The following is a 23688-nucleotide window of genomic DNA, read 5'->3' as shown; positions in this document are numbered from 1 at the left end:
GCCTGGGTGGCTCAGTTGGTCAAGCGACTGCCTTCTGCTCAGGTCATGATCCCAGGGTCGTCGGATCGAGCCCCGCGTCGGGCTCCCTGCTCAGCGGAGAGCCTGCTTCTCCCTCTCCCTCTGCATGCCGCTCTGCCTACTTGTGCTCTCTCTCTCTGTGTCAAATAAATAAAATCTTAAAAAAAAAAAAAAGATGTATCTTATACATCTTAGAACCAGCATTGTGTATGTATTCAATGAACGAATGAATGAAATACATGACAAAAGATAGACCTTTAAAAGTAACTGTTTTATTATAATACTTAACATTTGTAACTTTTAAAAATTGGTAAGTAAAATATATTTATCTTAAAAAACCTTAGATTATATTATTATAAATGCTTTTTTAAGTTTAAATTTTTTTAAAAAATTTTTTTTGAGATTTTATTTATTTATTTGACAGCAAGAGACACAGTGAGAGAGGGAACACAAGCAGGGTGGGTGGGAGAGGGAGAAGCAGGCTTCCCACTGAGCAGGGAGCCCGATGCAGGGCTCGATCCCAGGACCCTGGGATCATGACCTGAGCCGAAGGCAGACGCTTAACAACTGAGCCACCCAGGCGCCCCACCATTGTTATTTTAAATATGTATTTGACTTGCCCCTTTTCCCTCCAAAAATGTAGGCAATGGATTAATTCATAATGCCATTACTAATTATCTTAAAAATAACTTGTGGTTTAGAGACTAGTGTACATTAGAAAAAATTTTTTAAAGCCATTTTCCTTTGGAAAGGAAATAGGATTTTAGGGTTTTTGTTGGTTTGAGATATAATCCTTATACTATAATAAGAACAGAACCACCCCCAGTATCTGTTCTTTGGTGAAGCAGCACAGGTTTTGGACCTCCTTGTGTTAGAGTCATGCATGGCTTGCTCTGTGACCCTGAGCAAAGATTAATATTATTATTATTTTTTTAAGATTTTTTATTTTTTTTAAGTAATCTCTATACCCAAACTGGGGCTTCAACTCACTGGTCTGAGATCAAGAATCACATGCTCTTCTGACTAAGCAAGACGGGTGCCCTGAGGTTAATATTATTCTTAAACCTTTGAATCAGATTCCTTTGATCTACCTTAAAGAGTTCTAGAGATAATTAGATGAAACATTAAATATAAAGTGCCTTTATATAAATATAAAGGTACTGATTTGAAAGCTAATAAAGAGTGTCTTATCAAGCAATTTAGTATTGTGAGAGACTGGAGCTTTATTCCATGAGAAACTTGGGGAGCCAGTGTAAAATACATGCTTGAGTTAATTTGAGAGGTGAGGAAACTGGTGTATTTGTACAGCAGGTCACAGTTACTAAGTGAAGGCTGTTCCTGGTTGTGTCAAATCCCTCACCCTTTTCTTCTGCCACTTGGGTGACAAATCAGGCTCAAGCAACAACAAAAAAAGCCCTGGGTCAAAGAAATGCAGGTGCTAGCGTTTGGAAGTCAGGTCTTTGTGTGCTGAACTGGTAAGTGTCAGGGGATATAGGTGGGTCACTGACAGACTCTGCTACAATTATGTTCCCTCTCATCTGGTGGTAAAACCTTAGAGTTCTAACATTTCGTGTCATCTGGGAAACGATGATCAGTTACTTTCATCTAGGATACATATGAGAATACTCACAGATTTTGACACAGACATATTCTGATCCTCCAAAGTTGTAAAAAAGGAAGAAACATAAGGTTAAGTCTTGTTTTATTTGACGAAACCTGAGAGTATCTTCCAAATCACCCAGGTGTCTTGGGTGTGGAGAGAAAAGTCTCTTTGTTTCCCCAAATTAGTCCCCATATATTCAAATTTCTTTGAGTTTTTACTTTGGTGTAAATTGGCAGTCTATTTTTTTTTAAGATTTTATTTATTTGAGAGAGAGAGAGTGCGTGCGTGCATAAATGGGGTGGAGGGGCAGAGGGAGGGGGAGAAGCAGACTCCCTGCTGAGCAGGGAGCCCTCCATCCCCTACCACAGTGGTACTGTATAGACACATTATCACTCAAAGTCCATAGTTTACAGTAGGGTTCGCTTTTGGTGTTACATATTCTATGGGTTGGATAAACATATATGACATGTATCTACCATCGTAGTATCATACAGAATAGTCACTGCCCTACAGATCCTCTGTGTTCTGCCTATTTATCCTTCCCTCCCTCCAATCCCTGACAACCACTAATCTTTTTACTGTCTCCATAGTTTTGCCTTTTCTAGAGTCACAGGGTTGGAATCATACAGTGTGTAGCGTTTTCACATTGCCTCCTTTCACTTAGTAATATGCATTTAAGTTTTCTTGATGTATTTTCCTGACATGATAGCATATTTCTAGTGCTGAATAATATTCTGTTGTTTGGATGTACCACAGTTTACTTATCTATTCACCTGTTGAAAGATGTCTTGGTTACTTCCAGGCTTTGGAAATTATGAATAAAACTGCTATAAATATTTATGTGCAGGTTTTTGTGTGGACATAAATTTTCAGTTTATTTGGGTAAATACCAAGAAGTGCAATTGCTGGATTGTATGGTAAGAGTATATTTAGTTTTGTAAGAAGTTGCCAAACTTTCTTCCAAAGTGGCTATACTATTGCATTCCGATGAACAGTGAATGAGATTGCTATCGCTCCACATCTTTGTCAGCATTTGATGTTAGGGTTGGATTTTGGTTATTCCACTAGGTGTATAGTGGTATCTTACTGTTGCTTTAATTTGCAATTCGCTAATGACATACAATGTTGAGCATTTTTTAATATGCTTACTTGCCATATCTGTATGTTCTTTGGTGGGGTATCCAGATCTCTGCCTATTTTTAATTGGGTTGTCCATTTTATTATTGTTGAGAAATAAGATATAGACAGAATTGATTGGGATTTCATTGAATCAAGTTGGAAAAAGCTGACATATTAACAATATTGTATCTTTGAATATGGAATATTTAGTTCTTTGATATCTTTCATCAGAGCTTTAAAGTTTTCCTCATATGGATCTTGCGTATATTTTGTAAGACTTATACCTAAGTATTTCATTTATGGGTTTGCTAATGTAAATGGTAATATGTTTTTAATTCAGATTCCACTTGTATATTGCTGGTATGTAGGAAAGCAGTTGACTTTTGTATATTAACTTTGTATCCTGCAACCTTGCTATAATCACTTATTAGTTGCAGGGGTTTTTGTGTGTAATTCTTCTGGATTTTTCTATAGATAATCATGTCATCTGTGAACAAAAAGTTTTATTTCTTCCTTACACACCTTGTGTTTCTTTTATTTCCTTTTCTTATTGCATTAGCTAGGGTTTCTACTATGATGTTGAAAAATGTGAAGTGAGGGGGATATATTGCCTTGTTCTTAATCTTAGTGGGAAAACTTCTGGTTTCTCACCATTAAAAATATGATGTAGCTGTAGGTTTTTGGCAGGTTGAGGAAATTCTCTGTATTCCTAGTTAACTGAGAGTTTTTGTTTTTTTAGTAAAACTGAGAGTTTTTATCCTGAATAGGTGTTGAATTTTGTGAAATGCTTTTTGTGTATCTATTGATAAGACGATGTGATGGATTATATTAATTGATTTTTGAATATTGAGCTAGTCTTGCATACCTGGGATAAATCCCACTTGGTCATGGTATATAAGTCTTTTTATACATTGTTGAATTTAATTTGCTAATATTTTGTTGAGGATTTTTGCAGCTATCTTCATGAGAGATAATGATCTGTAGTTTTCTTTGTAATGTCTTTGGTTTTGGTATTAGGGTAATGCTGGCCTCAAAGAATGAGTTAGGAAGTAGTCCCTCTGCCTCTATCTTCTGAAAGAGATTTTAGAGGACTGGTAAAATTTCTTCCTTAAATTTTTAGTAGAATTTACCAGTGAACCTATTTAGGCCTGGTACTTTATCTTTTGGAAGGCTATTAAATATTGATCCAATTTATTTTTTTAAAAGATTTTTTTTTTTTTATTTATCTGTTTGAGAGGGGGATTGAGAGTGAGTAAGAGGGAGAGGGAGAGAGAATCTGAGGCAAACTCCACGCTGAGCTCAGAGCCTGACGCGGGGCTCGATCCACGACCAGGAGATCATGACCTGAGCTGAAACAAAGACCCTTAACCAACTGAGCCACCCAGGTACCCCTGATCCAGTTTCTTTAATAGATATACGGCTATTCAGGTTGTCTATTTCTTCCTTTTTAAAATTTACATATTTTATTTATAACAAACCCAGGAGTATTTTTTTTAAGTTTTTATTTAAATTCCAATTATTTAACATACAGTGTAACATTAGTTTCAGGTGTACAGTATAGTGATTCAGCACTTCCATATAATACCCAGTGCTCATCACAACTGCGCTTCTTAATCCCCATTACCTATTTAATTCACCCCTCTACCCACCTCCCTGTCTATTTCTTCTTGTATGAGTTTTGGTAGATTGTGCATTTCAAGGAATTGGCCATTTCATCTAGGTTATCAAATTTCTGGACTTAGAGTTGTTCGTAATATTCCTTTATTATCCTTTTAATGTCCATAGGATCTGTGGTGATATTTCCTCTTTCCTTTCTAATGTTAGGAGTTTGTGTCATCTTTTTTTTCTATTTAGTCTGGCTAGAGACTTATTGATTTTATTGATCTTTAAGAAGAACCATTTTTTTTTTTGGTTTTGTTGATTTTCTCAATTTTGTATTTTCAGTTTTATTGATTTCTCTAGTTTTTATTATTTCTTTCCTTCTAGTTACTTTGGGTTTAATATACTCTTCTTTTTCTAGTTTCCTGAAGTGGAACCTTGGGTGATTGGTTTTAGATTTTTATTTTTATTTATTTATTAAAAAGATTTTATTTATTTTATTTATTTATTTTTAAAGATTTTATTTATTTATTTGATAGAAAGAGACACAGCGAGAGAGGGAACACAAGCATGGGGAGTGGGAGAGGAAGAAGCAGGCTTCCCGCGGAGCAGGGAGGCCGACGTGGGGCTCCATCCCAGAACCCTGGGATCATGACCTGAGCTGAAGGCAGCCACTTAACGACTGAGCCACCCAGGCGCCCCAAAAAGATTTTATTTATTTATTTGACAGAGAGAGACACAGCGAGAGAGGGAACACAAGCATGGGGAGTAGGAGAGGGAGAAGCAGGATTCCTGCCTGTCAGGGAGCCTGATGTGGGGCTCGATCCCAGGACCCTGGGACCATGACCTGAGCTGAAGGCAGATGCTTAACGACTGAGCCACCCAGGTGCCCCTGGTTTTAGATTTTTAAAAAGTTTTCTAATAATGCATTTAATGCTATAAATTGTGTAACTTTCTCTTACTGTTCCCCATAAGGACTGTTTTCACTGCATCCTACAAGTTTTGGTGGCTTATATTTGCATTTTCATTCGCTCATGGTATTTTAAAATTTATCTTCAGATTTCTTCTTTGTCCCATGCATTACTTAAAAGTGTATAGTTTAGTCTTCAAGTATTTAGGGGATTTTTCAGTTAGCAGTGTTTTTGTTTTGTTTATTTATTTATTTATTTGTTTTTTAGTAATCTCTACACCCAACATGGGGCTCGAACCCATGACCTGGAGATCAAAAGACACATGCTCTTACAACTGAACCAGCCAGGCACCTCTGTTTGTTATTGATTTCTAATTTAATTCCATTGTGGTCTGACAGCAGACATTGTGTGATTTCTATTTATTTTTTATTTTTTTAAGATTTATTTATTTATTTGAGAGAGCATAAGCAGGAGAGACAGAGGGAGAGGAAGAGAGAATCTCAAGCGGACTCCACACTAGCATGGAGCTGAACGCGGGGCTCAATCTCAGCATCCTGAGATCACGACCTCAGCCGAAACCAAGAGTCAGATGCTTAACCAACTGCGCCACCCAGGCGACCCGATTTCTATTTTTTAAAATTAAAGTTTGTTTTATGGCCCAGAATGTAGTTTCTTTTATGTTCCTTGTTAACTTGAGAAGAATGTGTAATCTGCTCTTGTTGCATGACGTAGGCTGTCAATGTCTGTTACGTCTAGTTGATGAATGGTTCAGCTGTATCCTTACTGGTTTTCTGCCTGTTGGATCCATGCATTTCTGATAGAGTGAGTGTTATAGTCTTCAACTAAAATAGTGGATTCATTTATTTCTCATTGCAGTTCTGTCAGTTTTTGCCTCACATAGTTTGATGCTCTTTTGTTAGGCACATACACATTAAAGATTGTTATCTTCTTGGAGGTAGACCTTTTTATTTTACTGTAATCCCCCCTTTATTCATGATAACTTTTCTTGCTGTGAAGTCTGCTCTGTCTGAAATTAATATAGCTACTACTGGTTTCTTCTGGTTCATGTTAGCATGCCATAACTTTCTCCATCTCTTTACTTTTAATCTGTATGTGTTTTTATATTAAAGTTGGTTTTTTATGGATAACATATAGTTAGGTCTTGTTTTTTGATCCACTCTGACAATCACTGTCTTTTAATTGGTATAGTTAGACCATTGATGTTTAAAGTGATTACTGATGTAGTAGGTTAATATCCTACTATATTTGTCACTGTTTTCTATTTGTTGCCCTTGTTCTTTGTGCCTATTTTTGTCTTCCACACTTTTTCTGACTTTTGGGTTTTAACTGAACATTTTATATGATTCCACTTTTTTCCTTTCTTAGAATATCAATTATACTTTTTAAAAAACTCTTTTTAGTGGTAATGCACCTGGGTGTCACAGTTGGTTAAGCATCCGACTCTTGAGTTTGGCACAGGAGCCCTGTGTCAGCTCCACACTCAATGGGGAGTGTGCTTAAGATTCTCTCCCTCTCCCTCTGCTCACATGCGCATATGCACTCTCTCTCTCTCAAATAAATAAATAAATCTTAAAAAAAATGCCCTCTTTTTAGTGGTTACATTTATAGTTAATCCAAGTTTTCTTTCAAAGAACCCTGTAGGTACCTTATAATGACAATCCTAATTCTTTACTCTCATTTTTTGTATCACTTCTGTTATTCCTTTCACTCATGCATAGCATATATAGGCATATATAAGCATACACATATGCATGAGCACATTCATAATGTATTAAATTGTTGCTATTACTATTTTGAACAGGTTTGTTACCTGTTAGATCCATTAAGTGTAAGAAAAATAAAGTTAGTATTTTATCTTCACTTATTCTCCAGTGTTCTTTCTCTCTTTATGTAGATCTGTTTCTGACCTATGTAATTTTCCTTCTCTCTGAAAAACTTCTTTTAACATTTGGTATATAGGCAAATGATGTCAGTATAATGACAAATTTGATGTGGGTTTTTTTCAAGCACTTCAAACACGTTAATGTTTCGGAATGACCAGGGGCAAGCCTTTTCACAACTAAAGAGAAATCCTTAGTGGTATAAGAAAAATGCCAGAAATTCTGTAAAAGTAACCTTCCTATAGTGCAGTAAGTTGCTAGTTTATTGGCTTAAAATATTCTATGTTAAAAGATCTGAAGAAGTTGCAGGTTGCTTTGCAGAAATTGTGAAGATAGTTCCCTTGTGTTTAAAAGAAATTACTGATGAAAGCTATCTCTAGATGATATTTTTAATTTCTATTAAACTGGTCTCAGGGTACCTGGGTGGCTCAATCGTTAAACGTCTGCCTTCGGCTCAGGTCATGATTCTAGGGTCCTGGGATCGAGCCTCGCATCAGGCTCCCTGCTTAGCGGGAAGCCTGCTTCTCCCTCTCCCACTCCCCCTGCTTGTGTTCCCTCTCTCGCTGTGCCTTTCTCTGTCAAATAAATAAATAAAATCTTAAAAAAAAAAACAAAAAAAACTGGTCTCTATTAGAAGTGAATGTCTTTAAGGACCCACATCAAAAGAAGTATGAGCTCCAGGATATGAAACTTTAAAGGGTGGACTGACTTATTCTTGATACAAAACTGCACTAATATTTTTATAAGGATTGTTATTATTTTGTTAGAACTCAAATTTTAAAATTCCATTGATTTTGAGTTGTCTGGCTCTAATTCTGTTTTCTCCATAAGTTCAGCTATTTTTATTTTACCGAGCAGAAATACCTGTACTCAATTACAGTTTTGTGGTACTCACTTTGAGTAACGAGGGTAGTCTGATCATTTTTTATCTCATTTCTTTTCAGTGCCCATCATAGTGGCTTGCAAGACCACCACTAGCCCGTTTTTGTGCAAAAGAAAGATGTGCTTCTTCTTCTGGGCAGATTTAGATTTGTAGCTGCAGGTTTAAAATGTAGAATTCTTGCTGGATTTTAGCACTACTTGTACTTTCAGCTGGGCCTTTGTGCACTGTATAGTTTGGAAACACTGTGTAGTGGCTTGGCTTCCTGAACGAAGAGACATTGCACACCTACACACACACACACACACACACACACACACACACAGTGCTTGTTAAACTGCTGACATGCCTAACTTCAGACTATTCCTTTAGCATATATGTTTTGATTAGTTAAAAAATTCATTTATTTTCTTATATGTTCCTAGTTGTCAATGTTTGATGTTATGAAAGGATTTTAAAAACACAGTTAAGACTATTTAGCAGAACATTAACTTTCAAAATTCTTTCCATACAAGAGAAAGGGGGCTTTGGGGTGCCCGGGTTGCCCTTCAGTTAAGCGTCTGCCTTCAGCTCAGTCATGATCCCAAGGTCCTGGGATTGAGTCCCACATAGGGCTCCCTGCTCAGCAGGGAGTCTGCTTCCCCCTCTGCCCCTCCCCCTGCTCATGCATGTTCTCTCTCTCTCAAATAAATACAAAAAATCTTAAAAAAAAATAAAGAGAAAAGGGGTTGTTTTGATACTATGCATAAATATTCCCTAAACTCTCTTACTCTCTCTTCATTTCTTTGGCTGGGGAGATGGGGCAGATAGGTGGTAGGGGAACAAGCCTAAATTTGCCAATTTGATGTGTGAATTCTTTTAAACTTATACTGAAATTTTCAGTTTAGGCAATTGACACACTGGATACTGCCAGAATTCTAGGCAGAATTATACAATATATTATGATTATTCTTGTTCCCTTTCATTTCTAATGTCTTTTCAAGTTCCAGTCTCAGATTGTCCTTGGACATTCTAAACCCCACGCCTTAACTTAGTTTATCACCATGCCAAAATTTTGTAGAGTTCACAGCTGTTTTTTTTATTTTTGTTTGCTTTTTTATTTTTTCTGTGTGTGTATACAACTAGGTGGTAGAATATTAATGTTGTTAAGTTGTATGTCAATGAGGCATAATCTTAAGGGCAATGAACATTTTATTTATTTTTGTTTATTTTTTTAAAGATTTTATTTATTTGACAGAGACAGCTAGAGAGGGAACACAAGCAGGGGGAGCAGGAGAGGGAGAAGCAGGCTCCTGAGCAGGGAGCCTGATGCAGGGCTCAATCCCAGGACCCTGGGATCATGACCTGAGCCGAAGGCAGACACTTAACGACTGAGCCACCCAGGTGCCCTGGCAATGAACATTTTTTTTTTTTAAGATTTTATTTATTTATTTGAGAGAGAGAGAATGAGAGAGAGAGAGAGCACATGAGAGGGGGAAGGGTAAGAGGGAGAAGCAGACTTCCCGCTGAGCAAGGAGCCTGATAACGGGACTCAATCCTGGAACTCCAGGATCATGACCTGAGCTGAAGGCAGTCGCTTAACCAACTGAGCCACCCAGGTGCCCCGGCAATGAACATTTTAAATGAGAACTTGTTAACCTAAATGATTCTTATAGCATAAAATAATTTTGAGGGAGGGGTACATTAGTTAAGTTATATGCTAAGGTGTATTAGCAAGAAGACCTCAACATGAAAGGGTAGAATTTATATTTCTTTCATTTCATAGTCAAGGATTAGGTATGTTTCACAGGGTTTTGCAGGGACCTGTTGGCTTTGCTATCTATCCCCTAGGATGTTGCCCTTGCCTGCACTGTTGAAATTTATTCACCAGTTGTTCATCTGGTTTTAACACACAAACATTTTTTAATGTCAAGACCAGAGGTTGCATGCATTAATTTGGCTCACATCTGATTGTCAGGGACCTAGTGACATACTCACAACTAATTGCTGGTAAGACTGGGAAATATGAGCTACCATGAGCTTGGCTAAAATTGAACAGGTTCTTTTATCAAAAAAGAGGAGACTAGATAATGAGGGAAAATAAGCAGTCTGTTTGGTTTGCCTCTTTGGTCACCCAAATATCCATACACTCCCTTCTCATAGGGAAAACACGTCCATTCCTCAAGGATGACAATTCAAAGTCATATTCATTAGGTGGAGTAATGTCCTTTCAGTCAGGTCCAGATATCGTTCATTATGATGTGGTGACCTATAAATGAATAGACAAGTTTTCCAACCCTCTTAACCTCTTGTTTCTTGTATGTATACATAAGAGTAGAGACAGGAAAGCTACAATAAAAACTCCCACTGGGAAAAAAAAAAAGAGATACACATGATAGGTCCTTACAGTAATTAATTAGTAAGACATCTTTTTCTGGAAGTGCAGCAAGGTCTTGGTAGAATCCTAAATTGGCTTTGTCCGTTGTCCTCCGTAGTCTCTTGACTTTGCTCTTTGGGAATTATTCCTTATCCATTATGCTTTGTGTTTATATCTGCAGTGAATGTTCGAGAGTGTACCCTTAAGTGGAGGCTGTACTGCATTCTCCCCTTGCTTCCTGTTGGTGCAGATTTGGGCTTCCCAGGTAGAGGATGTTAGGTTTGTGGTATTTTTTTGCTACTAGAGTTCCCTCAAAAATGTGGATTTCCATTCTGTTTGCCTCTAGTCAGTTATATGTGAAAATACCACAGCTAAAGATCTCATTTGTTCATAGTTGTTGAGCCTACAGACTAATTTACTATTTTCCTCAGACCATCCAACTCTCCCGCATTTAATGACTGCTACCTTGAGACCACCTGAAACAGTACATTTGGGTGGGAATTAATCTTAACTTTTGCTCCTAGGTTTGTTCTCAGTTGTGTGGCTTAGAACTCTTAAGAGAGATTCTTGAAATAACATTTTTTGTTGCCAGTTATGGAGAAGCAGTTAGTTGGTTTTTGCATTCCTTTAAGGCCCGATATGGGTTAGTTAAAATGTTATTTATTTCCTTTATTTATATGACCCTAGCTGTCAATGTTTGATGTTATGCGAGGATTTTTATTTTATTTTTTTCTTTAAAGATTTAATTATTTATTTTAGAGAGAGAGTGCGAGCAGGAAGAGGGGCAGAGAAAAAGGAGCAGACTCCACACTAAGTGCAGAGTCTGTCATGGGGCTCGATCCCACAACTCTGAGATATTGACCTGAGCCAATATCAAGAGTCCCACCCTTAACCGACTGAGCCACTTAAGTGCCCCTGTTATGCAAGGGTTTAAAAAGCATAGTTAACATAGTTAAATGTAGTATTCATATAGTCTTTTACCTGTTCAAGGATAAGGTTTTGGTTTTGGTTTCTGGTGTTTGTTTTGTTTTTTTGTTTTGTTTTTTTCTACTAAAGGATAATAGAATCTTTCAACAAATGGTTCAGGAACTCAATACCGCCCCCCCCCCCAAGAATCTGAATTCTTATCTCGCACATACACAGAAATTATCTTTGAATTGGATTATAGATCTAAAAGCCAAAACTCTGAAACTCCTTGAACTTTTAGACTCATGAATAAATCTATAACTTTGTGTTAGGCAAAGATCTCTTAGGATATAAAAATATCCATAAGAGGAAAGTTTGATAAATTGGGCTTCATTGAGATTAGAATCTTTTTTGCTCAAAAGACACTATTAGGAAAATGAAAGGCAAGCTATAGACTGGGAATTACAAATATTTCAAATACACATAGTTTGACACAGGTCTTATATCAATAAAAAGATAACCCAATTAAATATGAGCCAAAGATTTGAACAGATAATTAAAGGAAGTCATAATCCCTGGGAAGCATAGGAAGCATATAAAAATACTCTCTACATCAGGAATTGGACAACTGAGGTCCATGTACCAAGGCTGGCCCATTGCCTGTTACTTTCTTTTTTAAAAAAATTATTTTTATTTTATATTTTTAATTGAAGTATAGTTGACGAACAATGTTACATTAGTTTCAGGTGTACAACATAGTGGTTCCACAATTTTATACATTATACAATGCTCACCATTGATAAGTGTTGTTACCATCTGTCACCATACAAAGTTATTATAATATTATTGACTGTATTCCCTATGTTGTACCCTTTTTTATGACTCATTTATTTTAGAACTGGAAATTTGTACTCTTAATCCCCTTCACCTATTCTCCCCATCCCCCCAACCTCCTCCCCTCTGGCAACCACCAGTTTGTTCTCTGTATTAGTCTGTTTCTGTTTTTGTTTGTTAACTTCTTTTTTAGATTCTACATATAAGTGAAATCATATGGTATCTGCCTTTCTCTACCTGACTTATTTCACTTAGTATAATACCCTCTAGCTCTATCTGTGTTTTCAAAATGGCAAGATTTTGTTCTTTTTTATGGCTGAGTAATATTCCTCTATGTGTGTGTGTGTGTGTGTGTGTGTGTGTGTGTGTGTGTGTGTGACATATTTATTCACCTATCAATGGACACTTAGATTGCTTCCTTATCTTGGCTATTGTAAATAATGCTACAGTAAATATAGGGGTGCATATATCTTTTTGAATTAGTGTTTTTATTTTCTTTGGTAAATACCTGGCAGTGGAACTACTGGATCATTCAATTTTTAATTTTTTGAAGAACCTCCATACTATTTTCCATTGTGGCTACACCAGTTTACATCCTTACCAACAGTGCATGAGAGTTTCCTTTTCTCCATATTCTCACCAACATTTATTCTTGTCTTTTTGATACTAGCCATTCTGATTGGTGTGAGGTGATATCTCATTGTGGTTTTGATTTGCATTTCCCTTATGATTAGTGATATTTAGCATCTTTTCATATATCTGTTGACTATTTGTATGGCTTCTTTGAATAAATGTCTGTTGAGGTCCTTTGCCCATTTTTAAATCTGATTATTAGTTTCTTTGGTGTTGAGTTTTATGAATTCCTTATATATTTTGAACATTAACCCCTTTTCAGATGTATCATTTGCAAATATCCTCTCCCATTTGGTAGGTTGCTCCCATTTTGTTTTGTTGATGGTTTCCTTTATTATGCAAAAGTTCTTAGTTTGATGTAGTCCCAATGCAGTATTTGCTTTTGTCACCTTTACCTGAGGAAACATATCCAGAAAAATGTTAAGTCCAGTGACCAAGAGATTACTGCCTGTGTTTTCTTTTAAGAATTTTATGGTTTCAGGTCCTATATTTAAGTTTTTAATCCATTTTGAGTTTATTTTTGTGTATGATGTAAGAAAATGGTCTAGTTTGGGGCACCTGGGTGGCTCAGTCGTTAAGCGTCTGCCTTCGGCTCTGGTCGTGATCCCAGGGTCCTGGGATTGAGCCTCACATCAGGCTCCCTGCTTAGCGGGAAGCCTGCTTCTCCCTCTCCCGCTCCCCCTGCTTGTGTTCCCTCTCTCGCTGTGTCTCTGTCAAATAAATAAATAAAATCTTAAAAAAAAAAAAAAGGTCCAGTTTCATTCTATTGCCTGTAGCTGTATAGTTTCCCCAATACCATTTATTAAAGAGACTGTCTTTTCCCCATTGTAAATTCTTGCCTCTGTTGTCATAGATTAATTGATCATATATGCATGGGTTTATTTCTGGACCCTATTCTGTCCTCTTGATTTATGTGTCTATTTTTGTGCCAAAACCATGCTGTTTTGATTTCTATAGCTTTATAGTGTAGGTTGAAATCTGGGATTGTGATCCTCCGGCTTTATTCTTTGTTCTCAAAATTACCCATTGCCTGTTTTTGTAAGCACAGTTTACAAAACACCATCACACCCATTCATTTATGGCTGCTCTCATGCTATAATGGCGGAGTTGGGTAGTTATTTTAAAGAGACCAGGTTGGCCACAAAGCCTAAAATATTTACCATCTGCCTCTTTACAGAAAATATTTGCCAAACCCTGGTCTGAAGGAATCAAATTCCAGGGAAAGGTAAGCTCTTTCTAGGTGAGCAAACACCAGTAGCGAAGTTTGGCTCAGTTTAATGTAATTAAGGACAGACCTTATATTTTTCTTTCTCTTTTTTTTTTTTTAAAGATTTTATTTGTTTATTTGACAGAGACACAGCAAGAGGCAACACAAGCAGGGGGAGTGGGAGAGGGAGAAGCAGGCTCCCCGCTGAGCAGCGAGCCTGATGCGGTGCTCGATCCCAGGACCCTGGGACCATACCTGAGCCACCCAGGCGCCCCCAAACCTTATATTTTTCTTAGGCTTTTCTTGGGATTGTCATTTTTCACAACTGGATCTTCTTTTTTGATTTTTTTTTGTAATAGTTGATTCATTATTACTAGTAAGCTAATCTTTATATTAAAGGCAAAATTAATATGTCTCTCTTTAATCTTGGTGTTTTAAGATGTAATATTAGAAAGCTCTATCTTATTTTGGGAACTGTATTTCAGGGTTAAAGCAGGGATATAAGTTCATGATGTTGACCAGAAGTTAATATCAAGAGAAATTGTACTTACCACTTGGTCTAAATAGCCTGTACTTACTTTATTCAGCAAGTTAAGTGGTGACTACAAACAAGCAAGGATGTGGACTGATGGAATATGCAAACAGATTTTATTCAATCCTATTAAATTATAGGATAAGGTATCCTTTACAGAAAATTCATTTCAAATATTACAAAGCCCTAGGATTACTTAGTTTATTTAAATCTAATCTGATATTACTTTTTTTTCCTGTGGTAGTATAATTTAATGTACTATATGAACATGAAAATCATTTTTGTGGACAATTTCACTATCAGAATATTTTTACTAGAAGTACAATAAGATGAGCTCCATAACTTTTTTTTTGTTTGTTTTTTAGCTAATCATGAGGTTTGACCATCAAGCAAAATTGCATATTATAGGGAAAGTTTTCAACTGGAACGAAATTTAGTGAAAGAATGTTTAAGATCATCTTTGATTTCCCCATACTTATTCCTACAGCATACTTCTGCCAAGTCCTTTCAGCTTTAAAGTGAACCTTGAATCCATCCTCTTCATCTCTTCTTTATCTTACCCTCCCTTCTTAGTTCATGCCATTTTCATTTTTTATTCAGTGTTTTAGTCAGATTGGGCTCTAGAGTAACAAATTAACCTTCTAATCTCAGTGGTTTAACAGAGCCAAGGTTTGCTGTGGCTTACATAAAAGCCAGTGTGGTTTGGGCTGTGATCCTCACACATCTTGTAGCTATACTGTCTGCACTGGTGGCTTTGAAGGTTGTCTGATGGACTGGAAATGACTAGGTCACTTTTGCTCACAACCCATTGGTCAGAATTAGTCACATAGCTCCAACCTAAGTGCAAGGAAGGCTGGGAAATTTAGGATAGCACATGACATATTTGGAGATCACAATTATCTGTACCACACACAGATTACTCTGTTTGCATCCTAATTGATTTCCTTATTTCTTCTCATATCCCACTATAATGCTTTCTCTACCTAGTAGCCAGAGTGCTTGGGAAAAAAATTTTTGTTAATGTCTTGATAATAACTTCCTTTTTGGGGTGCCTGGGTGGCTCAGTCGGTTGGGCAGCTGCCTTCAGCTCAGGTCATGATCCTGGGGTCCTGGGATCGAGCCCCCAGTCAGGCTCCTTGCTCAGCGGGGAGCCTGCTTCTCCCTCTCCCTCTGCCTGCCTGCCGCTCCCCCTGCTTGTGCTCTCTCTCTCTCTGTCTGTGTCAAATAAATGAATGGAATCTTTAAAAAAATAAAAAAAAGACTTCCTTTTTGCATAAAATCCAACACTTTACCATTAACCTGTACAACTGCTGTGTGCCATGGCCCTTGCCTTTATCACTAATTTCATGATTGGCAGTTAGTGTTATTAAATACTATCTATGAATAATAGATATTACTATCTATTTTAATATTTTTTCATTTTAACAGTTTTTATTTCTTTATTTAAAGATTTTATTTATTTGAGAGAGAGAGTGTGCATGCACAGGGGTGGGGTGGGGGCAGAGGGAGCAGGAGAAGCAGACGCTTTGCTGAGCAGGGAGCCCAACGCAAGGCTTGATCCTAGGACCCTGCGATCATGACCTGAGCTGAAAGCAGATGCTTAGCCAACTGAGCCACCCAGCCACTCAACAGTTTTTATTTAAAGTTGTATATAAGATTACTTTATTCTTGCATCTTCTCGATTGTTTCTGCCTTGTATTTGCCCTTTTCCTTTCCTACTTGGTGAGATTTGGCTTTACGTTCAAGGATCTTTTTGTGGTCTTTGTCCAGTTTTAGTTTAGTGATAACCACCTTGCTAGGGTGAGTGCCCACTTGGACAGTTGTGCCGTTTGCCTTCTTGTTATACTTGTTCAGTGTAGATGACATATTTCTTCCTGTAAACCTGGACTACTTTGCCCATTTGCTGACCTTTGTAGTGTCCTCACACAGCCTTTACTTCATCCTTTTGGGTGGGCGTGGATCAAATATTGTATTTCTGTCTCAGCGTTTTGGAAAGAGGGGAAGACATAATCTTCCCGCAAATGTGGGAAGATGCATTGAAATGCCTCTTGGTCCTGTCAGAAGTCACAAAGGGATTGAACTTCATTTTGGCTGCTGGCACTTCAACAGTGGCCACAGAAGGGAAGAGCTAATATTATTATTTTTTTAAAATTTGTTTATTTATTTATGTAATCTCTACACCCAGCGTGGGCCTAGAACTCAAAACCTGAGATCAAGAGTTGCATGCTCCTCTGACTGAGCTGGCCAGGTGCCCCTCCATTTTAATATTATTTTGAATAGACATTCTCTTCTATTATTTTCATAACTATGAAAATATGATTTAAAAGTGTGTCAAATTTAAAAAGCACAATAATGACTATAAACTGAATACATAGTAATACTAAGAGAATTCTTATATGAAGGTCTCCTCAATCATATTGTGTGCAATTAGAATCTTAACAAAAGTATCTCTTGGGGTACCTGGGTGGCTCAGTTGGTTAAGCATCTGCCTTCAGCTCGGATCATGATCCTAGGGTCCTGGGATCGAGTCCCACATGGGGCTCCCTGCTAAGCAGGGAGTCTGCTTCTCCCTCTCCCTCTGCTGCCCCCCCACCCTGCTCATGCTCTCTCTCTCAAATGGATAAATAAAAAATATATATATATATTTTTAAAGATTTTATTTATTTATTTGAGAGAGAGAATGAGATAGAGCATGAGAGGGGGGAGGGTCAGAGGGAGAAGCAGACTCCCCGCTGAGCAGGGAGCCCGATGCGGGACTCGATCCCAGGACTCCAGGATCATGACCTGAGCCGAAGGCAGTTGCTTAACCAACTGAGCCACCCAGGCGCCCGATAAATAAAAAATATTAAAAAAACAAACAAAAATAGCTCTTAGGGACATTGATTTAATATAAAATCCTGTTACAATGAATATATTCTATACAGTAAAGTTATAATAATTCTGTTTCTCTGACAACAAATGATCTTTTATTTTATTTTTGTAAGTTTTTATTTAAATTCCAGTTAGTTAACATACAGTGTATTATTCGTTTCAGATGTGCAGTTTAGTGATTCAACACAACACCCAGTGCTCATCACAACAAATGATCTTTTATTTTTTTATTTTTATTTATTTTATTTAAAAAAAATTTATTTTTAAGTAATCTCCACACCCAATGTGGGGCTCAAACTCACAACCCCAAGATCAAGAATCACATGTTTTACCAACTGAGCCAGCCAGGCGCCCCAGTAAATTATCTTTTAGGATAAGTTTTCTCTAGCTAAAGTTTGTATGGGAGACATTCAATTATGGTTAAATGTGTAACATTAATAAACTTTTTTTTAAGAACAGTTTTAGGTTCATAGCAAAATTAAGCAGAAAATGCAGAGTTCCCATATACCCCCTTCACTGATAGAACCTCCCCCACTATCAATATACTGCATACTAAAGTAGTGCATTTGTAACAATCTATGAACCTACATTGACAAATTGTTATCACTTAAAGTGCATGCTTTACGTGAGGATTCACTCTTGGTGTTGTACATTCTATGGGTTTTGACAGTAAATGTAATTTTTAGACAAGTTTTTCATAAAGTTTGTGTTCTGCCATTAAGTATTTATTGGTTTTCATTTATACCTTCAATTTCTGTCATGTTTTCTTTTGTAATCTGAAGCTCTTAATTAGTTATTCCAAATCACTGTTTTCTAGTTGGAATGTTTAGAATATTTTCATAAAGTAATTAATTTGTAATCTCACAAACTATGGATTAGAGTGGTACCCTTGCCAAAAGATAGAGGAGTAGGGTTCGACCCTTATTTTCAAATATGTATGACAGAAAAGTCTTTATATAAATTCTTTCTCATCTTTGGGCTGTGAATCCTGGGAATCAGGTTTTTTTTCTTAATTTTATTTTATTATTATTATTTTTTTAACTTGTCAGAGAGAGAGAGCACAAGCAGGGGGAGCGGCAGGCAGAGGGAGAAGCAGGCTCCCTGCTGAGCAAGGATTCCCTATGTGGGACTCGACCCCAGGACCCTGGGATCTTGATCTGAGCCAAAGGCAGACGCTTAACGACTGAGCCACCCGGGCGTCCCCCCCCCCCCTTTTTTTTTTAAGATTTTATTTATTTATTTGAGAGAGAGAGAGAGCACGAGCAAGGCAGAGGGACAGGCTGGCTCCCCAATGATCAGGAGCCCGATGTGGGGCTTGATCCCAGGATCCCGGGATTACTACCTGAGCCGAAGGCAGACTTGTAACAAACTGAGCCACCCAGGCGCCCCTGGAAATCAGGTTTTAACAAGCTATTTATCTTAATAAACATTTCAAGACCTATATTTGGTATACTTATTTGAAAGGTAGAGCACTCATATTTTCGATACTTTTTGACAATACATTTAAATTGATTTTAGGGATTTAATTAGCTAACAGTGACTACTGTTTTAACAAATGAAAATTTGCATATAATAAAATTGAGTATTCTGGTTTATTACATAGATTTAGATCTAGCATAGTTCAGATGACTTACCCAATACTTCTTACATATAGAAACTTCATGTAACAGTTTTTATGTGGAGTTAGTAGTATCATTCCTCTTTCTTTTGCTGGCCCACTCCTATTTCAGCCCTTGTGCATATTAATAAAATATTAAGTAGCAGAGGAGATTATCTTATTACTGGATATGTAATAATAAAAACAAGTGTTTATCCATTAGAAAGATAAGGAAGTTAAATGTTTTTCTTTGATAAGAGTTGATACCAGATTCTTCTTTCACGTAATTAGATGTTGTATAAAGGAATTAGGATTATTTGACAGGAGTCAAGGAATTTATTAAGTAGTCTGTGAAAACTTGATTGCCTTTGTTCTTTAACTAACAATGTTTGTCTCATTCACAGTAATTCTAGTACTGAATGGAAGTGGCTTGTAGACAGAGCTAGAGTTGGCAGCCGATGGACATGGCTTCAAGCCCAGATTTCAGAGCTCGAATACAAAATCCAACAACTAACGGATGTTCACAGGCAGATTCGTGCATCCAAGGTATTGTTTGTATTCTTGTATTTTTAAAAAAATTATTAGTTTAGTTTCTCATCTCTCCACACAAAGTAATTGTTACAAGGCTTTATAAAAATGTAGTTAATTATTAACATTTTTTATATATCAATTGCTGTAAATTGAAGCTATCATTGTAATGTCTTTGTATTTATCGTGGTCATTTTATCATACTTGAGCAGTTCAGAGCTTCTTCATTGGATTCCAATTAATAGAAATTAGGTACCCTTTTATAAACTTCTACTTTGATGGCATTTATTTTAACATATGTGAGAAATTCTGAGTGTATTTTATTGAATCCCCTTAAAGGTTTTGTTTTAAGAAAAATTATAAACACATAAGAAGCTCTAGAAAGCAATATAATGAACACCTTTGTTTCCACCTCCGAATTTATCAAGTGTTAAATTTTTACTATTTGGGTTTAATTTTTAGAGTAATAAAGCATTACCTGTACAGTTGAGGTACTTATATAATCCTTCCTGATCCCATTCTCTTTCTGCATGCCACTGTAGCCACTATTTTGATTCCAGCATGTTTTGATATTTATTATATTTATGTATGTTTTTATACTCTTGGCACATAGATGTCTATCTGTGTCTACAACTAGTATTTATTTTTCCATGATTTTACAGTCTGTATTAATGACATATATACTACAAATTCTTTTGTGACTTGCTTGTTTTTGCTCAGCATAAATTTTATAGGTCCTGTATGTTATTTAATTGTATGAATGAGATGGAATTGTATGAATACAATGCAATGTTTATCTCTTCTATTTTCTACTGATAGACATACATTGTTTAGTTTTATGCTAGTAAAAACAATACTGTAATGACTGTCTTTTTTGTGTTTCTTTGTGAACTGTGGAGAGTTCTTGGTATATGCCTAAAAGTGGAAATGATGGATCTTAGGTCTGGCTGTCTTTAGCTTTCCTATACTTACTGATGTGATTGGATAGTTAATATTCCCATTGGCAGTGCATGAGAGCTCCTGTTTTTCCACATTCTTGCCAACATTTCATAATTTTTGACATTTTAATTTTCCAGTGTGATGAGTATGAAGTATTATTTTATTGTTTTAATTTAATTGTTCCTTAGTATTGAGAATTGGGCCTCGGTATAATTGATCACCAAATGTTTTTTTACCTAAGAACTAACTACCTTTTGTATTCACTGTTTTTGATGGGGTGGGGAAAGGGCTATGGTTGGTGGAGATGTGTGTCTGTGAATTCTTTTTAAATTTTGGAGACTATTCTTGGTCAGTTATAAATGTTACAAATCTCTCATATTGTAGCTTGTCTTTTCATTATTTTAGTATATGTAACAGAAAAGAATGCATGTTCTTTATGTGTTCAGTATAGAATTCTTTATTAAATTTGTTGACTTTATTGTATATATCTGCTATATGTTTATACCTCTAGATCTTTCCATTTATGATATACTTTTGTTAAAATTTCCCCCATTGTTGTAAATTTTTCAGTTTTTTCTGGTAATTCTGTTTTTGCTTCTTACTTTTTGAAGGAATGCTGTTTAATAGATACAAATTTTTTTATTATTCTAGGTATTTCTTTTTATAAACTATAAATAGCTAGATTAAAAAATCACCTCTGATTATTTTTTATTTTTCATTTGCCCTTATTCTCCTCTCTTTGTATTTATGTCTTTTTTTTTTAAGATTTTATTTATTTATTTGACAGAGAGAGAGAGAGCACAAACAGGGGGAGCAGCAGAGGGGGAGGGAGAAGCAGGCTCCCCGCTGAGCAGGGTGCCCGATGTGCGGCTCAATCCCAGGACCCTGGGATTGTGACCTGAGCTGAAGGCAGATGCTTAACCAACTGAGCCACCCAGACACCCCATAAGTCTTGTTTTTTTACCTCTCTTGTTGGATTGGTAGAATTTGCTTCGTTCTTTTCCCTCTGCTGGTTTAGAAGCTATTCATTATAGTTTTATTCTTTGTCGTTACTTCTCTAATTTTTAATATACTTCTTAATTAAAAGTAATCCTAACAATGACTAAAAAGTACTCAGTATTTTTATACTCTTTTTTACTTAAAACATGGATTCTAATACTTTCTAACTACTCATTGAATAGATCTACTACAATCTAGTTCCTTTTTTTATAGTCAATAATTATATTTCTAACTAATTTTATTAAAAATGTGCTTACTGGGACGCCTGGGTGGCTCAGTCAGTTATACGTCTTCCTTTGGCTCAGGTCATGATCCTGGGGTCCTGGGATCTAGCCCCGCATCCAGGCTCCCTGCTCAGCGGGGAGTCTGCTTCTCTCTCTCTCTCTCTCTCCCCCTCTTTCCCTCCCCACCGCTCGTTCTCTCTTTCTCAAATAAATAAAATCTTAAAAAAAAATGTGCTTACTGTTCTTGTGTTCTACCTGTAAAGTTAGTTTACAGGTTTAAGCTGCTATAACAAACTCCCAAATATTGCCGCTTTATTAAGGTACATAACACTTCAAAAGTGAGGGAGTGAATACGGGCTGGTGGAGCAACTTGGTTTTTTCTATTTTGCTGCTTTGTTGTCCTCTAAGGTAATTGTTGACTGCACTATTAAACAGGGTTGTAGTCATTCCCTCATTCTGGCCCCTGGGAAGTGAGAGAAGTGTAACATAGTTTGTCTTTAGGTGGGAGGTGACTTGGAAATTGTACTACTTTGTGTCACACTCATTGACCCAAATTTAGGCACGTATCTGCAGGAAGGAGAGGTGAATAATACAGCCTTACAATGAGAAGTTGTATGCATAGCTAGAACTCCAGTAGGAGTGGAGTTTTGTTGTAAAAAGAAGAGGAAAGTGGGTATTGGGAAGTTTGCAGTCTCTTCTACACTACCTTTTCTCTCTTGGTTTACGTTTTGCTGAAATACATTCTTTAGTAGTTTATGTCTCAAAATACCTTTATTTTACCCTCACTCTTCAGTGATACTTTAGGTCGATATAAAATTCTAATTTGATGGTTATTTTGCCTTTTAAAGATCCTATTTCATTGTTTTGTTTAATACTGATGAGCAGTCTACTGTCAGTAGAATTGCTTTTCCTTTGTAAGTACTTTGTCTTTTCTATCTGGTAACTTAAAAAATTATTTTTGTTTATTTGATGTTCTGCATTTTTTTACTAATAGGTCTAATTATGGATTTATCTTTATTTTGTTTATCTTGTTCTCAGAAGACGTATTTTTAGCAATTCACTGAATTTTGACAAATATATGGTTGTGTAAACATCACCACTATCTCCCCTCTTAGTTATTTACCTGCTGTTTCTATAGAAGGAAAAAAGTACTTATTTTATAGGAAAGTTGATAAAAATAAGCTTTCTCACACACTGACTTAAAAGTTCTATCAGATACTCACATTGAGGTGCTCTAAAAAGTTGAAAATAAGAGTTATTGGAGAAGGCAGGTTTATAAGAAGATAGAGATTTGGAGTTATTCAGTAGAAATGGCAGTTAAAAAGTTATGTTATTATATTGTAGCAATTTTTAAATAAAATTCATTTATCTCTCCTTCCTGTCTTATTTTCTGCCTTCCCTCCTTTCCTTCACTCTTTCCCATTTTTCCTTTCACATACAGTTGTTAGCATAATATGTGCTTAAGGTATACAGTGGTGAACAAAATCCACAGAGTTGCTACATTTTTAGGGCTTAAGTCAAATGGGGGTGAAAGTAAGCAAATGATTACACAAATAAATATTGTTTTAATTCCAACCAGAATTAAACCGGAAATTTAACGTGGGGTTTTCCTAGCTTAAAGACATACTGTTTCCCCAGAATTATAGGCTGTTTGCTTGGAACTCAAGGTACATTTTCCCATTGAAGCAATACTATAACGAGTTCTCATTACAATCCCATGAAATACTATTTAATTTAAATATTGCTAAAGATCTTTTTGTAACTTTGTTTTTATGAAAAAGTATGTTCTACATCATGAAACTGTGGACATAATGGAGATAATATTCTAAGACTGATGGTGATTGGTCTGAGAAGAAAATGCTGAGAAGGAAAGGAATCGGAGTTCTTAATCATATGGTTATCCATGTGGTTAGCCCAACATTACCTAGGGTCTGCACATAAATAAAGATAAGTAAGTTTTAGGCATAGTCATGAGTTTATATTCTGGTAGGGGAGATAGACCATGTAAATAATTAATTGTAATATAATGAA

At 36.4% G+C, this 23688-nt stretch overlaps 1 protein-coding gene and 1 pseudogene across 6 annotated transcripts in view; one reads left to right on the top strand and one right to left on the bottom strand.

The window, feature by feature from the left end:
* Window positions 1–23688, top strand: part of KANSL1L (KAT8 regulatory NSL complex subunit 1 like) — a 146187-nt gene that overhangs the window by 22961 nt on the left and 99538 nt on the right. For all 6 annotated transcript variants that reach the window (XM_078071275.1, XM_078071274.1, XM_036098755.2 and 3 more), the window contains exon 3: window positions 19372–19513. In XM_078071275.1, coding sequence (XP_077927401.1) covers window positions 19372–19513 — 142 coding nt within the window. The remainder of the gene's footprint in view (window positions 1–19371; window positions 19514–23688) is intronic.
* Window positions 16162–16585, bottom strand: LOC118539883 (large ribosomal subunit protein uL24 pseudogene; annotated as a pseudogene).

The sequence above is a fragment of the Halichoerus grypus genome, chromosome 4, assembly GCF_964656455.1.
Source record: "Halichoerus grypus chromosome 4, mHalGry1.hap1.1, whole genome shotgun sequence".
Lineage (NCBI taxonomy): Eukaryota > Metazoa > Chordata > Mammalia > Carnivora > Phocidae > Halichoerus > Halichoerus grypus.
Note: the sequence above shows the minus strand (reverse complement) of the source record. Positions and strands in the feature narration are given on the sequence as shown.